General features: G+C 35.5%; 1 protein-coding gene across 1 annotated transcript; it reads left to right on the forward strand.

Annotated features, from left to right (window-relative positions):
- The first annotated feature begins 1,273 nt into the window (after positions 1-1,273).
- Positions 1,274-4,363, forward strand: LOC132306479 (protein NUCLEAR FUSION DEFECTIVE 4). The gene is made up of 2 exons (XM_059803869.1): positions 1,274-2,597; positions 3,674-4,363. Exons 1-2 carry the CDS (start codon positions 1,450-1,452, stop codon positions 4,095-4,097), a joined length of 1,572 nt encoding a protein of 523 aa, XP_059659852.1. The 5' UTR covers positions 1,274-1,449; the 3' UTR covers positions 4,098-4,363.
- The last annotated feature ends 15,481 nt before the right edge of the window (positions 4,364-19,844 follow it).

A 19,844-nucleotide genomic window follows, 5' to 3' on the forward strand; every position in this document is an offset into this window, starting at 1 on the left:
TCAAATAAAAAAAATTTGTTTATTTTTTTCTATTTTCCTACAACCTCTGCTTTTGTTTTTTCCTACCAAACATAGTGTAAAAGGAAAACTATTACTAAAACTTGCAATGAATTAGTCAGTTCAAATCAAACTTATGGAGGAGAAAAAAATAAAATAATCAATTTAATTGAAAATGGTAGACTCAATGCATAAAGCTAACGTTATTTCGAGATGTAGAAAGCATTAAATATACAGTCTTATTTTTGTATGTTGAGATGTGCTTTTCTTGTTTTGAACATCTGATTTCAGGTCACAATTACTCAATTATGACTGGGAGATTGAAACACTAACAAAAATAACCTCCAAATAAATCTCCGTATAATAAATCTTTTTCAAATCTCACAACGCAGTTTGCCACTTCAACCGATATTCATACAATTCAATTTTTTTTTTTTTCTTTTGTAAAAGTCAAGAAGTTTGACAAATTGCTTCCAATAAACAATCTCCACCAATCAGCAGTCATAATTGGAAAAATATCTAAGTGGAGCCCATCTAATATATGTTTATTCTAATATGGTTTTGGGGCGTAACTGACACAAAATTACAGTGAGATAAGCATTGAAACTCCAAGATATAGTCTCATTTGAAAATACTTGCTGTCGGTACGAAGGATGAAGTTTTATGATTGATTCTTTTTAGAGGTAAATAATTTTTTAAGAGTTAATCCGTAAATATAGTTTAAATTTTACTTGATTTATGTGAAAATACCTTACACGAATTTCGTAAATTAGTTAGAACGAAGTCTTAATGAGAAAATAATGCATGTTGCTTGAGAATTCCACAATTATCAGAATAATCCCATATGATCCCCATCGGTGCATAGATCAAAATAATCTGGCTGGCCTTGCTACATGTAACTATGACTTACGCATGACGTTGGGAGTCCAAAACAAACACAATTCATACTCTCTTTATTATATACCACTGGACCACGGCAACAAATTATGAAACAGAGAGCTAGAGCATCTTCTTAATTGTTGCTGACTCCTCTCTCTCTCTCAATTAATATATAAGGTGCACCTAATTACCTTATGGCAATGGCACAAAGTGAACCACAAGAACACCATTTGCTGTGATGTTATATTTCTATTTCAATTCTCACAACCATAATGTTTTTGTTTTTTGTCCGTACACACAAAGACTATTAAATGTTAAAGGTAATATATGGCCATCAAATGACCACATTTTTATACTCACCACCACCACCACATGTGTGTCTTTCACCATCACCAGCATACCATACCTGACTTGTTCTCAACCTAGCTAGTTCTCTTTCTCACACACCACAAACCCTCACTACTCTTCTTAACTCTTAAACAGTCTCTCTCTCTCTCTCACACACACACACATATCTGCCTTAAATAAAAAAAAGCCCGTCACTCCAATTCCATATTAACCAAGCTCCAAATAATGTCTCTTCAATGGTTAAGCTTGTTAGGTTGTATATGGCTTCAATCCATAAATGGGACCAACTCTAACTTCCCTGCATACTCATCTCAGCTGAAGCACCTCCTCCATATTTCCCAGCTCCAACTCAACAACCTCGCTTTTGCCTCCGACGCCGGGAAGCTCTTCGGCTGGTTCGCAGGCTTTGCAGCCATTCACTTGCCCCTCTGGGTTGTCCTAATGATTGGTTCATTACTAGGGTTCATTGGTTATGGAGTGCAATACCTCTTCCTAATAAACCAGCTCACTCTATCTTATGGCCATGTCTTGTTACTAACTGCTTTGGCTGGAAACAGCATTTGTTGGATTAACACAGTTTCTTACATTGTCACCATTCAAAACTTCCCGTTGGACCGGCAACTCGCCGTGGGGTTATCAACTAGCTATCAAGGATTAAGTGCTAAGATATATACAGCTATTGTCGATGCTCTATTTCTTTCTTCACCCATGGAAAAAGCCAAGGCCTATCTTCTCTTGAACTCCATTTCGCCTTTGATAGTTTGTGGTGTGACTTCACCAGTAGTTAAGAATATGAAAGTTGGGAAGTCGAAAAAAATAGAAGCTGGTTTCATTGTAATGTTTGTGATCACCATAGCCACAGGAACATTTGCGGTGGTCAGCAGTTTGGATTCGGGATCAAGTGGGCTGTCGCCGTTGAGGGTTGTTATAGTTTTGGCGTTGTTTCTAGTAGCTCCGGTTGTGATTCAGGTGGCCGAACAATTCATGGAAAGATTACAGAAGAAATGCTTGATTAGAAGGGAGGGAAGAGTGTGTGATTATAATATAGAAGAAGTTGATAGTGTGGAAAGAGTAGAGAATGGGGTGAAATTAGATGAAGAGGGTAACTTGGGTAGTAAGAATAGAGAAGCCCATGATCAGGGCAGTGTGATGGAGGAGATTGGAGTGAAGGTGATGCTGAAGAGGGTTGAATTTTGGTTGTATTTCTTTGTGTATCTTTTTGGTGCAACACTAGGGTTGGTGTTTCTCAATAACTTGGGACAAATAGCTGAGTCTCGTGGGTACTCCAAGACTTCTTATCTGGTCTCATTGTCGTCTTCATTTGGCTTCTTTGGTCGCCTCATCCCCTCTCTTGTGGACTACTTTTTGTCAAGGTACTCTCCTTCTCTTTCTCCCTCTAGCTTGACAAAGATGTCTTTTTTTTTTTTTTTTTGGATTAAGCAAACACACACCCATGCCTCTAGGTTCGAACCTCCGACCTCTCATTGGGAAGAAGGGTTTGTACAAGCTGGGCTATTGCCCATTTGGTAGTTGATACATTAAAGATGGAGTAGTTTTACTTTCAAAGCATCTCCAAGCTTACATCTCGAGAAGAAAGTGTAGCGCCTGATAATACTGTTCGATCACCTTATTCCAAGTATTGTCAGGGTGATGATTGAGGGGATGGTAGTTATCATTTTGACTCTATAGTTTTGTTTTTTTGTTTTTCTTACTATGTAATTTTGTTTTACTATTCATCATAGTAAAATCTTTGCGACTCCGTGAACATAGTTTAGGATAAAGTTGTGTTCTTACTTATGTTCTTATTTCCTTTTCTGTTAGATTTTGCAACACATCTATCAATTAAAAACGTGTCACGTTTTCACTTTTTCAACAACCAACAATGATGATATGACGTATTTTTAATTGTCGGATTCACTGTGTGTCAATTTTTTCTTTTTTTTGGATTATTATAAATAAATGGTGCTAATGATTCATATTTATCATTTAATGAAATTAAAGTCTTACAATTTTGAAAAAATGAAATTGACAAAAATGCTGATATGAACATAGAAAAACACTACTTACCCTCACTAAAGTACCACTTTTAGACACATATGTACCACTTTTTATGCACGGAAGTACCACTTTTTATACATCAGATATCACTTTTGTTTTGAGCATAGAGGTACTACTTTTATTCACATATGTACCACTTTTTTTGCATCAAGTATCACTTTTTGTGTTGCACAAAAGGTGGTACCTATGCGCCCAAAAGTGGTACCTCTTTGAGGGTAAACAGTATTTTTTTATGTCTTCATTTTTTCGAAACTATGAGATTTTGACTCTATCAAATGATAAATATGGGTCATTAACACCATTTGTATGTAATGATCTATTATTTATTTTTTTTTTTTTTTGAAACTATTAACCCTACAATTGTAACACTAGTGATCTTCATTTATTTCAGGAGTAAATATATGATCTCAAGACCAGCATCCATTGCAGCTATGATGGCCCCAATGTCAGGAGCATTCTTCTTGCTTCTCAGCAGAACCAACATGTCTCTCTACTTGGGTACCGCCATTATAGGTATATGTACTGGTGCTATAACTTCTCTCTCCATCTCCACAACCACAGAGCTATTTGGGATACAAAATTTCAGTGTGAATCACAACATTGTAGTGGCCAACATCCCAATAGGGTCTTTTCTATTTGGTGACTTGGCAGCTCTTCTTTACCGCAAAGAAAGTCATGAAAGAGATGGGAGATGCATGGGTGTGGAATGCTACCAAACAACTTTCATCATATGGGGCTCACTTTGTTTTCTTGGAACATTACTAGCTTTGGTCCTTCATGCAAGAACCAAGAAGTTTTACTCACATAGATTTTAAGCACATATAATAACATCACACCTTTTTTTTAATATATATATATATGTATATTATAAACGTGGGTTGAGAGGTGAAACGGGTATTTTTATACCCCTTGACTCGACACGTCTTAATCTGTAAGTCACGATTATCGAATAAATCTAAAAAAGCATGTAGAGGATAAACACATCTACTTATGAGATCGATGTGATATTAGATGGACTATTTTACCTCTTAATTACGATTGTAATTGCTTATACTTATAATAGGAGAAAGTGGTGTTGTTACGTTTTTGGTGCAAAAACATAGATGTAACACTTGAAGTAGACACTAATATATATAATATATGTATATACGTGTGTGAGGGAGAGAGATGTATTATTGTTGATGATTTTATATATTGGAGTAAGACGGATATTATAGCTTAGAAGAGGTCTTTATGCCATTCATTCTTCAGGTTCTTTTTTTTATTATTATTTTAAAATTTGGGTAGATATATCGGATGTTGTTTTGACAAGGCACAAAACAAAATTTGGGTAGATATAGGAGAGAAAAGAAAAGAAATGATAGTATTAATTAAGAGAGAAAATAAAAGATAATAATAATTTTTATTTGTGTTTGGATAAATAGGGGAGAAAAGAAAAGAAATGATAGTTATTCTTATTTGAATAAAATAGAGAGAAAAGCAATGAAAAGTTAGTGACCAAATTACTGTCCTACCCTTTCATAACCACTTCATACATTATTCATTTCCAAAATCTTATTTTTTTTTTATAGTTTAATGTCATGGGTAAAAATAAAAGTAAAAAATAAAAATAATACATTAAACGATAAAATCACAGTTATAGTACCCAAACTAACTTAAACTAACTTTTGGATACTAATTTAAGCACAACAAAAGAAATTAACAAAATGATTTCAAGAAATCAAATTCACAACACAGCTACCCTACTGAACATTAATCGTCAAATTCAATGAACAATTTTTTTATTTATTTAGAAAAGGTAACATCCAGAATTACAATATTATATATATAATATGTATGTATGATATATATATATATAGAAAATAAATCAAGAATACTTGAGTTCTTTCTTTAACTAATTTAGATCAAACAAAAGCACAAAGTCACTGGCATTGATATTCAAGAAACGAATTTATGGATGAGTGAATCCAATGGCGCATCAGAGAGAATAGTACTAACAGTAGAGTGGAGATGGAAGTCAATTGGGACATAAATGGAATTACATTTCAGTATGTTGATTTTTAAAGGGTATTGTTGGTATTAATAATTTATAACTTACTCCACTATCATTTCTCTTTCTATTTTCTCAAATTGGGAGAGAAAGTCAACGAGTGATAGGGAGGGATCCCTCTCTACCTCTCCCTTCTCTTTTCTATTCACTTAACCTACCTAAACACACTCTCACACTATCCTCCCTCCTCATTTTTCTTTTTCTTCTTCTTTTCTTTTCTTCTGTTGTGTGTTTTTTTTTTTTTTTCCTTCTCAAATCAACCCTTCCAAACGCACTCTAAGAGATAGAGATAAGTTAGATAACACCTAGGCCAATTGGCCAAACTTTGTGTCATGAAGTAGTAATTGGCATTGTCAAATCAGCCTGCTAATTGACATTCGAGTTAAGTGCCCAATTAGCTTATTGGTTTCTTCAAAAATAAGAGATAGTGACAGCACATATGATCTTTGTATGGTTTTGCTTGCACGGAACTAATATAAATACACTAAAATTATCATCTACTCTATGATGCAGGAGGAAGTACGCAATGTCCTGGTATTTACTGTGTAGTGTTCTCGGCAAAGTTAAAAATTCCTCATTTTTCGTGTCTAACGTAAATTGAGAGTTTTTATAATTGTGCATGATACCCTCAAGTATTACATATTTCCACATCAAGCAGCGACGCTAATATAGTTAAATGAGAAAGCGGGTATCACTTGTTAAATTAAGAGCAAGTCTATCGTGAGAGTGTTCTCACTAAATCCATACCTCAGAGTAGTCGAATTATGGTTCCAGATAATCTCCAAAAATATTTTTTTTTAGAAAAAAATAAAAAATACACAACACTAAGTAGCACATCATTCCTTGTATACCAGCACCTCTAACATCATTTTTTTGAAGTATACATTTCAAAGTGTCAATCATCATTCCTTGTGTACCAGCACCTCTAACATATACTTCAAAGTGTCAATTATCATTCCCTGTATGCCAGCACCTCTAACATCATTTCGTAAGTATACATTTCAAAGTGTGATAATTGAGAATATGTTATGGAAGTATATCATGAATGCGCTCTTATTGAGCTCATGCTTATGTAGTTAGTGCATTCATAAGTACTATTGAATTGGAATACTGTAATTTTTAGTCTCAGTTAAACGATTCTGCAAACGTGAATTGAATTTAAGGATGATTAATTAAGAAAAACAATAGCATCTGTATCACAACACTCAGTAGTACATCATTCTTCGTATACGACATTTTTTTCTTGATAACCGTTCATTTTGTACATGATTGTTTGATGTTAAATCAAAGTGTGATAACTTACCAACTCCAAGTCATTTGTCTAAGACCATGTGTCCGGATATTAGCTCCGCCAACCCACTTAACAATACGTTGTTGCTGAGGGTTGAAACCTTCCATAATTTTTTATACAGTGGAAGCATTATCACATAATATCAACACAAATATACATGAAAATAATAATTATACATATTCACGCAAACACAATATTTTACATGCTTTACCCAATTCTAAGGCTACGTCCATGGAGAGAGAGATTTCGCTATTATGAATTAAAGATGAGAATATACAACCAGATATCAAAACCCCACTCACTCACTTACTCACTTATCATCTCTTTTGACACTACATCTATATATACATTTCGGAATTACATATACTCTCCTATCTCCTCACAACACTCACCCTTAAACCCCTTGTATCTCTTCTCTCTTTTTCTATCTCTACACCACTGTGAACCATCTCTATTTACAACGTCTTCAAACCCAAATTCCTAATTAGACAAGTATTTCCCAACTTGCTTATAAGGAGTTACCATATCAGTTTTCAATTCTAAAATAGCAGTCTTTTGGCTTCCCTGTTCAACTGTTATAATCATTTCCAAGTGATTTTGACAAAACTTAAATTGGTTCCAAATAATTTGAACATGTTCACTTCTGCCAGAACAATACTTACACACCAAATTCGAACCACAAAATCCAACAATTTCCACCTTGGTTTGAATTCGGTCTTCACGAGCTCCTCCATAACTCCACCTCGAGTAAAGAACTCTTCATAACTCCACCTCAACTGAAGATCTCTCCACTTTAAACAAAACATTATCCATCATCCCCATTGTTGTTCAATTGTGCATGCTTGCGCGTGGCAACCCACCAATCAATCAACTCATCTTCATCAATTGTTTTTTTTGGCTCAAAACAGCAAAACTCTCTTTTTCACTCTTTATTATTCTTTATCGGGGCTTAGAAAAAACCTCGTCATTCCTCACACCATGCTCGTCCATCTTGAGAACTAGCACCCACACTCTGACTTGTCCCCAAAACTTGTTCCCCGTGAGCTTGTGTCTACAAACCTATCTCATACCTTCGTGTCATCAACTCTGAATCTCCAAAGCACCCACGATCAACCTTTTGCTCTAACAAACTTCACATCAATATTCTATTACTGATCTTCAAGACCAACCATAGGCCGGCTAATGTAGGACAAAAATCAGAACAGATAGACAAGCAGTTCGAAAAGTCCGTTTTTGACCACAGAGGAGTGGTTTTTGGTGGAAACTACCTTTTGAGAAAAACCCACTAACTTTAGCTTGTGGGCCATGCTGATTTTCAACTGAAAACCTTTGTTTAGAAATCCGAAATCGCATTTTATTGTATTACAAGAGGTGTGCCAATTATTTCGGGATTTTTATTTGAAGCCTTAAATGAGTCAGAATGCTCTGAGATTTTATATTTAATAGTTTTATTTGATTAGGTTTCTCTCTATTTTTTCATAATTTTTAGAGAGAATTTATTTTTAGACTTATTTCTAGGATTAGTTTTCTTGTGTTTTTAGTTTCCTTCTAGTATTAGGTTTTCTCCATTATAAATATTCATGTATTGCAAGAGTAGAATTTAACTTTTTATCAATAATATTTCAGAATTCTTTATGAATTTTCTTCTTGTTTGTCTATTCAAACTACCCTTCCTTGTGGATTCAAAGTAACCCTCGTTCCTTATGAATATTTATTGCTTTCCGCTACGTCAGTTAGTATCAAAGCCTTCATTTACCTTGGGGTGATGATGATTGCTCATTTTGGTAGCACCCACTTTGCCAACAATGATCGCAAAGTGAAGGCCCTTTAGGCAGCCATGCATACTCAAGATCAGTTCATAGCAATTGGTTTTGGAATTGGTGGCAACCATATTCATGGTTCAATTCAAGTTCGCTTTGATGATGTGTCTCGCAGTGAACCGAATATGGGTTATGTTCCCGTTTATCCGCGTAGGCCTCCAGCCTATATGGATTATTCCGAAGATAAAGAGTTCGGATTCAGTGATCGAACTAGATGCAACCATCGTGAATTTTAGGTAAAACTTGATCTACTTATTTTTTATGAAAGTATTATTATTGAAGAAGTCTTGGACTGACTTGAAGAAGTTGAAGAATTTTTTGAGTACTTTGAGATACCTGAAAATAAGTTGCCCTTAAATTGAAAGGATGGGCTTCAGCTTGGTGGGAACAAATATGCACTAACCGGAAGAGATAAGGAAAATAGCCTGTGCGGTTATGGTACAAGATGAAACAGCTATTGATGACTAATTTCTTACCGTCAAATTATGAGGAGTTGATGTTTCAAAAATATCAAAATTGTCGAAAAGAGAGTCCACCTGTCAAAAAGTCTACAAAGAAAATTTACAAAAAAGATAGTGGCACAAAGGGTAATAATATTTTTGTTAAGGTAACAAATGATATTATTGAGGCTGATCAAGTTCAAAATTATGTTGTTTCACCTATTATAGTTAAAGAAGATGAAGTCAAGGATGTGAAAACATTAGTTCCTTTGCACAAGTTGGTAGATGCAGAAAAGGACCTTAGCATGTCAAAAGAAGAAAATGGTGACAAGAAGTTCGATGCTAAAATTGAGCAATAAGAATTAATTGATCATCAGTGGGATAATAATTTTTCCAAATCAGACGTCCAAGATGGTATGGAAGAATTCGGGTTTCAAATTGATGAAGTGTCGATATTTGAGCAAATTATAAGTGAAGAATTTTTTATTCCGAGAGGTGCCAATGAAGATATTTTGGTGTCGTGTTTTGGAGGTTCTCGTGGCAATGAAAAGTATGATTTTGTGGCAGGTGAGACCTCATGTTATTTGCAACTAAACTCGAGGACGAGTTTTTTTTTTTTCAAATAGAGGGGACTGATGTAGGACAAAAATCTGAACAGTTAGACAAGTAGTTTGAAAAGTCTGTTTTCGACCTCAGGTGAGTGTTTTTTGGGTAGAAACTACCTTTTAAGAAAAACCCACTAACTTTAGCTTGTGGGTCATGCTGGTTTTCAGCTAAAATCCTTCGTATCGCATTTTATTGTGTTATAAGAGGCATGTTGATTATTTTAGTATTTTTGTTCGAGGCCTTAAAGAAGTCGGAATACTATGAGATTTTATATTTAATAGTTATATTTGATTATATTTCCTTCTTGATTTTTTCAGAATTTTTAGAGAGAATTTATTTTTAGTCTTATTTCTAGGATTAGTTTCCTTGATTAGTCTTATTTCTAGGTTTTCTCTATTATAAATATTCATGTATTGCATGAGCTGAATTTAAGTTTTCATCAATAATATTTCAGAATTGTTTATGAATTTTCTTCTAGTTTGTGGATTCAAACTACCCTTCCTTGTGGATTCAAGGTAACCCTCATTCCTTGTGAATGTTTATTACTTTCTACTACGTCACCGACTCTAACCCACCACCGGCTCTGATACCAATTGTTAAGGATTATTAACTCCCTCTAACCCACTCAATAGTCAGTTGTTATTGAGAGTTAAATCCCTGTCTCATCTTTACACAGTGGAAGCATTATCACATCATATTAACACAAGCATATATTGAGATAACAATCATATACAACCACGCACAACAAAATATTTTACATGATTCACTCAATTCTAGAGTTACGTTTATGGAGAGAGATTTCACTATTGTGAATCAAGGATGAGAATATACAACCAGATATCAAAACTCAACTCACTCACTTACCAGCAAAACTCCACTTACTCACTCATCATCTCTTTTGACGTTACATTTATACACTCAGAAATTACATATACTATCCCCTCTCCTCACAACACTCACCTTTAAACCTGTTACATATTTTCTATCTTTTTCTCTCTCTCCACCTAAACCCATATATATTTTTAGAGTTTTCAAACCCAACTTTCTTATTGAACAAGTATTCCCTAACTTGCCTACAAGGAGTTACCATATCAGTTTTAACTCTAAAATAGCAATGTTCTGGCTTCCCAATCCAACTGGTTCAACTCTTGAACTGGTTCAATTGGATTTACAATCATGTCTGACTAGTTCGGGCAAAAATTGAACTAATTCCAAATAACTTTTAACATGTTTAATTCTATCATAACACTACTTGTACGGGCACCAAACCCAACATGTTCAGTCTTATATTAACTTTTAAATACCATAGCTTCCAAACAAAACAAAAAAGTAAAAAATTAAGTTAGATTTAAATAATAATAATAATAATAATAATAATAATTCTTAAATGTCTGGAAGTTTTTAATGTGGATCGTATTATGGTTATATTTTGTAGTGGTCCCATCCCATCCAAAATGCAATTTAGAGTAGCAAAATGGTAGAAATAACTTTTCTATGACTCAATTTGAAGTGGAGGGTTGAATTTCTATTAAAACAAATAGTCTTTTGATTTTATAGACTAGTAAAACTATTAAAGTTGTTTGCCATTAATTATAGGCTATTGAATTAGAGTAACAAAGGAGAATGGGGACGGCAAGCAACTAGGGCTACAACTCAGGCGGGTTGGGCGGGTTTGAAGTATAACTTGAGCCCAACCCATCATATGAAATGTTAAACTCAAGTCCAACCCTAACCCTATATTCTATTTTTAAATTCGGGCTTGCAACTTGGGCTTAGATTCCGAGTAAAAACTTCGAGCTAATTCGAGTTACTTATATGACTAATCCTTACACTGAAAATTTAATATGATCTTGAATTAGTTTTAGATTAAATTACTCTTAAATAAGAAAAAGTTAGACTTTTTGTAAATTTTTAATAAATTGCAAATAAATTTTTAGAAAATTAATTCTCCTAAATGTTAACAGACAATAAGTTAAGATTTAACAAAAAAAAGTTTAAAAAAAAAAAAAAAAAAGTAATCATAGTTTAAATATCATATATAATGTATTTAAAAGAAAAAATATATATGAAAATAATATTAGAATTCAGGTTCGGGCTAGCTCGGGTTGCTACCAGTTTAACCCAAGGCCAACCCTAGTTAAATTTGGGTTGAGATTTTTCAACCCAAGGCCAATCTTAATTGTAAAAATGATTGTCCATGCCCGTGAAAATCGGGCTGGACTCGGGTTGGATTCAGGTTACCCAACCCAAGTTGCATCCCTACAAGCAACCTCTTTTGTGTACGATTTCCTTTTCTCAGTTCCTTTCATTTTGTTTTTTATTTAAAAAAAAAATACAAATTAATTAAAGAAATAGCATATAGAATAATATGAAGGCTCTCAACTTCCAATCCACCTTAATTAATATCCCCTAATACTTAAAATTAGTGAATTGTGATGAGATTGTATTATGACAAAGGAACCTATCTGAGATATCAACCCCATTTATAGTTCAATTGTCATGCAATAAATCACCATATTCATACAAAGTGTATTTATCTACGTTAGAAAAATTCTAAAATTGGTTTCTAACATATTCAAAGAATATTTAACATATTTACAAAGCTAGTATGTAATTTTTAAAGCATTCAAGACAATGCAACTCAAGCTTAATTGGACGAGTATAGAAAATTCTAAAATGCCTATATAATCAATGTTATTGTAAGTTCATCTACGTGGCAAACATAACATACATAACCTTTAGAGGCCGAGAGTGACACTAGACCCTCATCACCATTAGACTGCAGGCTAACAACATCAGCCACATTATTCAACGGTGATGGAGGGAACTCACTAACATCGGTCAGGTGATCCAATGGTGATGAGGGCACGAGTGCGAGCTCACTAGAAGCACCTTCAAATCTCAAACATACCACTCAAACAACTATGATATTCAAGCAAATTCATTTCCGATGGTAGGCACTCGATTCTCTAGTTAAGAGATAAGAAGCACCAACACGACCACACATATACATGGATATGTCAAATTTTAAAAAAATAAGGCACCAACTGAACATGACTAATATAAATATAAATTTTTATTTATATATTTATTGAATAAAACAATTATAAAATTTTAACTAATTTATAATTTTAAAATTATATCTTACATCGCATTATTCTCATATTTTGTCACATTATAATTACTATTTGTGTCCCATATTACTTGTAAGTACTTGTCCCACATCGAATTCGGATGGAAAATGAAATGAGTATAAATAGGTGGATATGCAGCACTATCTAATAACTTAAGATTTTGAGTAAATGGATAAACGTCCACCCGTTACAGTTAGTATCAAAGCCAGACCTGATCTTTGATTCGGTGTCACGCCGAGCCTTCGCCCGGAGATGAGCCCACCTGGTTAGGTAGGGTGGCCCTCATTGCAAAGTCGGGTGGGGGAGAATGTTACAAGGGGTACTTGTCCCATATCGGATCTGAATGAGAAGTGAAATGGGTATACATAGGTAGGTATGCAACACTATCTAATAATGGGCAAACGCCCACCCTACATCCACTATTCATTTTTTGGATGTTCCAAATTAGTTATCCATTTAAAAAAGTCAAACAAATAAATGTTATCTTTCCATCATTGTCATTTATGTTTTCAAAAAAATTCAAACTTAGTAATATACATATTTAAACTAAAAAGAATATGTTGGTAATTTTAAAATGGGACCATGCATTAATTGCATACCCCTTAAAACTTCTAAAATCAAGGTGAACAACTAATATGGGATATAGGAAGTATGTTTTTTTCATTAGGTACTTTGACATGGTCATGTGTGTGTTTGTTTTATATAAGACATAGTGTAAGATGTTTGTTGGCAAAGCGTCCAAGATGTGTCAGCCAAATTTCTAAAATAAAAAAATATATATTTTAACATTTTAGACACGGTAATGAATTGTCAGACATGTATTCAGGAGTGTTCATGAATTATTAATATCCGACAGACACAACACATTCGTAGAAGTGTCTGCGCTTCTTAGGTTGGGAATCATAATGACATGGTTCAAATTCAAAACATTGTTGAAAAAATAAGGATAAATTACACTTACCTCTACTGAGGTTTGGGCAAATTACACACAGATGAATCGTTCAATGTTTATTTCTTTGACGTTCCTTGAGTTTTAGTATTTTCTTTCCGAAAGACCTATTGACTAAATTTTATAAAATAACAATTTTGACGCTCTCTTGTATGAAAAGACAATTGAATAAATTACACTAACCTCCCCTAAGATTTGAACAAATTACACATGGGCCATATGAATTTTTAGATTAACAAATATTTACAATATAATATAATATGAGTAATGTGGATTTTCAGTCTAACAAATATTTACAATATAATAGAATATTATAATATAAGATTATTATTGGCTCAAAGTCACTTTCCGACAACCGATGAACAAATTTAGGAGAGATCAAAGTAATAAACATTGAACATTATACCCATATGTACTTTGTCCAAACTTCAGAGGTTAATATTGTTGAGGGTGAAATCCACGCGATCCGATACGACACCATTTTCCTGTAAGGAAGAGAGGAGAAAATCGATGAACCTTGACGGCACCAGTGTGGTGCCTGCCAAGAGCTCTCCGACGATCAAGTTAGTCACCGAAGGTCTAAAAGGAAGACAAAGATTTAATAATAGTTTTTTCATCGTACCTTATTCCCGAGTCGTCTTCCTATTTATCGTCACTTCCCTTATTCTTGATAAGGGAAAATCATAATCCTTATCCCATGGAAATCTTATCCTTGATAAGATTTGTCATTATCCAATGGAAATCGTTATCCTTGATAACAAAATATTATCTTTCGAAAGTAGAAGAGATTTGGCGGCTGGTCAACACTTAGTTGCCTCTATCGTTAGGTCAAGATAGATTAAGTTTATTTTTCCCTATCAGTTGCCCCCCATTCCCAAGCTTGCTCGTCTAGCTTTGGGAATGTAAATTTTTTTTTTTCCCCTGGCACTTTCCCAAGGGAACAGTGCCCGCGGGTATTGTTCATTGAACAGTATCAATTTTTAATTTTTTTTTTTTTTTTTTTTTTTTTTTTGCCCCCGGCATTGTTCCCTGTTCCCTTAGGAACAGTGCCCGATGGTACTGTTCATTGAACAGTAAAGTTGTTTTTTTTTTTTTTGCCCTCGGCACTGTTTCAGGAACAGTGCCCGCGGGTATTGTTCATTGAACAGTAAAATATATATATATATATATATATATATATATATATATATATATATATTTTGCCCCTAGACAGTGCCGGCTGGTACTATTCATTGAACAGTAATATATATATATATATCCTTGGGTACTATTTTTAGTACCATTGGATACTCTTCCCTTGGGTACTATTTTTGGTACCCTTAGGTAATCTTCCCTTAGTAAGGGAATAAATTGTACGTGTTTCACTCAGGTCGTCGCTCCTTTAATAAGGGAAGTAAATTTTATGAGTTTTACTCAGCTCCGGCTGGTACTATTCATTGAACAGTAATATATATATATATCCTTGGGTACTATTTTTAGTACCATTGGATACTCTTCCCTTGGGTACTATTTTTGGTACCCTTAGGTAATCTTCCCTTAGTAAGGGAATAAATTGTACGTGTTTCACTCAGGTCGTCGCTCCTTTAATAAGGGAAGTAAATTTTATGAGTTTTACTCAGCTCGTCCCTTTAGTAAGGGATTTTTATTTACTATCCCTTATAATAAAGGAATAGTGATTACAAAATTCATTCAGCCCGGGTCCTTATAATACATGACACTCATTTATTATCCTTTATAGTACGGGAATCTGGATTACGGGATTCATTCAGCCCGGGTCCTTGTAATACAGGACACTTATTTACTATCCCTTATAGTACAGGGATATAGATTACGGGATTCATTCAACCCGGGTCTTTGTAATACAGGACACTCATTTACTATTCCTTATAGTACGGGGATATGGATTACGGGATTCATTCAGCCCGGGTCCTTGTAATATAGGACACTCATTTACTATCCCTTATAGTACGGGGATATGGATTACGGGATTCACTCAGCCCGGGTCCTTGTGATACAGGAAACTCATTTACTATCCCTTATAGTACGGGGATATGGATTACGGGATTCATTTAGCCCGGGTCCTTATGATACAGGACACTCATTTACTATCCCTTATAGTACGGGGATATTGCACGTATAAAGATAATTGACTAAGAGTCAAGGCAACTGAAAGGAATTTCATTAAAGACCAGCATTACCTCAAGGCTTATTGAAAACAAGATAACACGTGAGGGAGCTACTCTCCATTTAAAATGATTAACTGAGATGTCCCCAGTCTTTATTGTGAATGACTTGATAAGGCTAATTCCAGCTGTGAGACAATTTTTAGTCGGTATACTCATCTGAGTCATTCTCATGATATGTGCTATCGCTCTGGCTGAAGAACGATCTCTTATATTTGGTATCATTTTCATCCCTGGCGAGAGGGGCTGGCCTCTTTTGTCCTCTCCTTCCTTCCGTGCACTCATGGTGTCTTCAACGTTGATATGTTTTTGCGCTCTGATCAACACCTCTACCATGGTGGTGGAAGGCTTTTTTGATAAGGAGAACAAGAATCTGGAGGTTTGGAGTCCTCCTATGAAAGCGGTCTGCAACATCTCTGTGTTAAATCGGGTGATGTATTCTCGAATCGACTCTTTTTTTTGTTGCTCCACGGTAAACAGGTAGGTAGCCGGCCTCCTATGCCTCTGACCTGTAATGAAGTGGCTCATAAACTGCTTACTCAGTTCTTCGAAGGAGTTGATGGTTCCTGGCTTCAGCTTGTTGAACCAAACTCTTGCTGATCCCTTAAGTGTAGTGGGAAAAGCTCGGCACATGATTTCATCTGGCTCGGCATGTAAATGCATAAAAGCTTGAAAGGTTTCCAAGTGATCGAAGGGATCTTTGGTCCCATCAAAGCTTTCGAACGAGGGCATCCTGAACTTGCTAAGCAGTGGGCATTTCATAACGGCGAGGCTGAACGGCAAGTTGGTCCTTTGTACCAGGTTACCTATGGCGGCAGGACCTTTCCCTTTCATAGCCTGCATTACATCTTCCATTTTCCCCTTGAGATCCTCAATCTGCAGGTCGAAATAGGTAACTTTCTTTGTCTTTTCTTAAAAGAAGAAAGTTGTGCCTTCATGAGGTTGGGAACTTCGTGGGAGAGATGGGTGGACCACCTCTTTATGTTGGTTTCCCACTTGGCTTTGTTCCACTTCGGTCTCATTTTGGGGAGGATGATTATCCTGCTCTTCAAGATTCCCATTACCTCCGTTTGGATTTGAGAGATCTTGTCGTGGCAAACTTTGTTGAACCGGTGGAACAAGATGTTGCAGGAGCGCTGCATTTTGCTGGATCAACTGGTCCATACCCTGACTCATGGTTTGGACCTGTAGTTCCAACGCTGCAAGCTGTTCCTGGTCTTTTGGGACGTCTAGATTCTCACTCGATTCTTCCTCTTGACCAGATCCCTGTAACGGTATTCCTTCGGTAACCATACCGGACCGCAAACGCATATACCCAACTGAACAATATATAAGGAAATCGTAGTTTCCCATAGACGGCGCCAACTGTTGAGGATGAAATCCACACGGTCCGATACAACACCGTTTTCCTGCAAGGAAGAGAGGAGAATATCGATAAACCTTGACGATATCGGTGTAGTGTCTGCCAAGAGCTCTCCAACGATTAAGTTAGTCACCGGAGGTCTAAAAGGAAGGTAGGGATTTAATAATAGTTTTTCGTCGTATCTTATTCCCGAGTCGTCTTCCTATTTATCATCACTTCCCTTATTCTTGATAAGGAAATATCATAATCCTTATCCCATGGAACTTATCCCATGGAAATCTTATCCTTGATAAGATTTGTCATTATCCCATGGAATTTATCCAATAGAAATCGTTATCCTTGATAACGAAATATTATCTTTCGAAAGTAGAAGAGATTTGGCGGCTGGTCAATACCTAGTTGCCTCTATCGTTAGGTCAAAATAGGTTAGGTTTATTTTTCCCTATCAAATATAATTTATCCAAAAATAATAATATTATGGGTAAATTACACCTAGACCCCCTGAGGTTAGGTCATATTTCAGCCAGATGAAGATTTTGGTTTTAACTTTCACTTAGACCCCAATTTACTTTTTGACTTTTGATACGTGTGAATAGACAATTTTACCCTCAATTTTTTAATACAATATATATATATATAATCTTAAATGACAAAAAAGCCCATATATATATATATATATATATATATATATATATATTCAACACCTATATGTATATGTGTGGGTGTGTGTGTGTGTGTGTGTGTGTGTGTGTATACACCTCCATCACCACCAACGTCCCACCCTAACACCTCCCTCCACCACCAACCCACCCAAAACCAAACTGCACCCCCACCCAACACCTCATCACCACCACCCACCTAAAACCAAACCCAAAAATACACAAAATCACATCCCACCCATTGCCGAAATGGACGTCGATGACAAAGAATCGAAGGTGAAGTCGATTGTTGAAGACGACGCTAAAGAGCAAGTTGATGTTGGCGGCGGGTGTCGGATTACAACCTCTACGATGGCCTAATCAATATATCTCGGCAGTGAGACATCAGATTACAGGCTTACAGCCTCGACGACGTCGTAATCGGCGGCAAAAATCCTCATCTCGTGCTCCGACGGGAGGGTTTGTGAAAAGGGAGAAAATTAATGAGGTAGCTACAGTCGCGTATCTGTGTGTGAGGGTTTGTGTGGAGAGAGGTAGCTACAGTCGCGGCGGCGGTGAAAGTGGTCATGGTGGAGGTGGTCGCAATGGCGGCGGGAGAGACGATGGGATCGATTCGTTGATGACGACGATTTATCAAATCAAACGACAACGACAGTAGAGAAGACGGTAATGATGTCGAAGCCTCCGGCGGCGTTGAATCCTTATCTTCTTTCTTCGATTTAGGATTTCTTTCCCACTTTCCACCAAATCACACACACATATATATATCACCCACACCATATACCACCCCCGCCGGCCCGCCGTATCACAACTCCACAACCCACGGCCACATTCGACGCCGTCATCGCTGATTGCTCTGACTAGACGCCCGTCGTTGCTTTGTCGTCGCTTGGGAACACACTGATATGAACTGGGTTTTGCTACTTGGAGCTCGCCGGAATTGAGTTTTATTTCGCCGACACTAGGAGCTCGCCGGAACTAGGTCAGTTCAATTCTGTCGTTCGTCGCCGGAGAAGAACTGGGTTTCGCTAAGCCTGTAATCCGAATTGAGTTTGGTTTCGCTAACTACAATTGATTCCAACGAGAGGGTTTGTGTGTATTTGCGTATCTGTGTGAGGGTTTGTGAGAAAGGAAAGAGAGAGGGGAAAAAGAGAGGTAGAGAGAGAGAGGAAGGTTTACAGAGGGGGGTAGTTTGGTCACAAAAATAATTAATATGAGGTCAAAGGGTAGTATAGTCTTAAATTGATATTTGGGGTGCAAGTGAAATGCTAAATCACTAATTCATATATAAGTGAAATCTAAAACCAAAATGTTCATATAGGTGTAATATGACCTAACCACGGGGGGTCTAGGTGTAATTTACCCTAATATTATTATTACTATTATAATAATAATAAAACAACCTGGATATTGTAATCTATTATGTTACGTTTGAAAGTACCGAATCAGTACTTTGAATTTAAAATCAGTAAGAATTTAATTTAAAATTTTAACTAAATTTCTTTTAATTCTAAATTCAAAATACCGAACTAACAGTTTTTGTTTATCTATGAATCAATAATGTACACAATGGGGCCTATTATATGAGTAAACGGGTCAGCAAAGAATTTGCTTATTCAATGCATTGAATTTGTTAAGAGTTAAATATATATATATACACACACACAGTAGTGTTCAATTGCTCTTTAGGAGTAAGAAATTATATACTCACTTTTAATTGTAGCCTTAGATTTTAATCCTACGGCAATTAGTTAATTGACTTTTATTTTCTTCATTTTAAGAAACTTACATTTTCTTTCCATACCATTAAATATCGTTAAAGAAAAATGACAAAATTAGACAATTTATTAAAGAAAACAAAAAAAAATAATAATAATTTGGTTACTTTTTTGTCTAGGTTTCTCTGTCCAATAAAAATCACTTCCCCATCACTACAAATTGTTTGTTCAACAAAACTTATTCAACAAATTTGCAAACAGCAACAGAAACCAAATAAAATGGTCATTAAATAAAGATTGTTTGAGAAGTATTGATTATAATCAAAACTCAAATTTCAAGATTGATCCA

Source organism: Cornus florida, unplaced genomic scaffold (genome assembly GCF_030987335.1).
Source record: "Cornus florida cultivar Cherokee Brave unplaced genomic scaffold, ASM3098733v1 CherokeeBrave_3.0.0_Hap2_Chr05, whole genome shotgun sequence".
In the NCBI taxonomy this organism is placed as follows: Eukaryota; Viridiplantae; Streptophyta; class Magnoliopsida; order Cornales; family Cornaceae; genus Cornus; species Cornus florida.

Coding starts and splice junctions, on each gene's coding strand:
- LOC132306479 (XM_059803869.1), top strand. CDS start 1,450: ATGTCTCTTCAATGGTTAAGCTTGTTAGGTTGTATATGGCTTCAATCC. Junction 2,598..3,673: donor GTGGACTACTTTTTGTCAAG/GTACTCTCCTTC, acceptor CATTTATTTCAG/GAGTAAATATATGATCTCAA.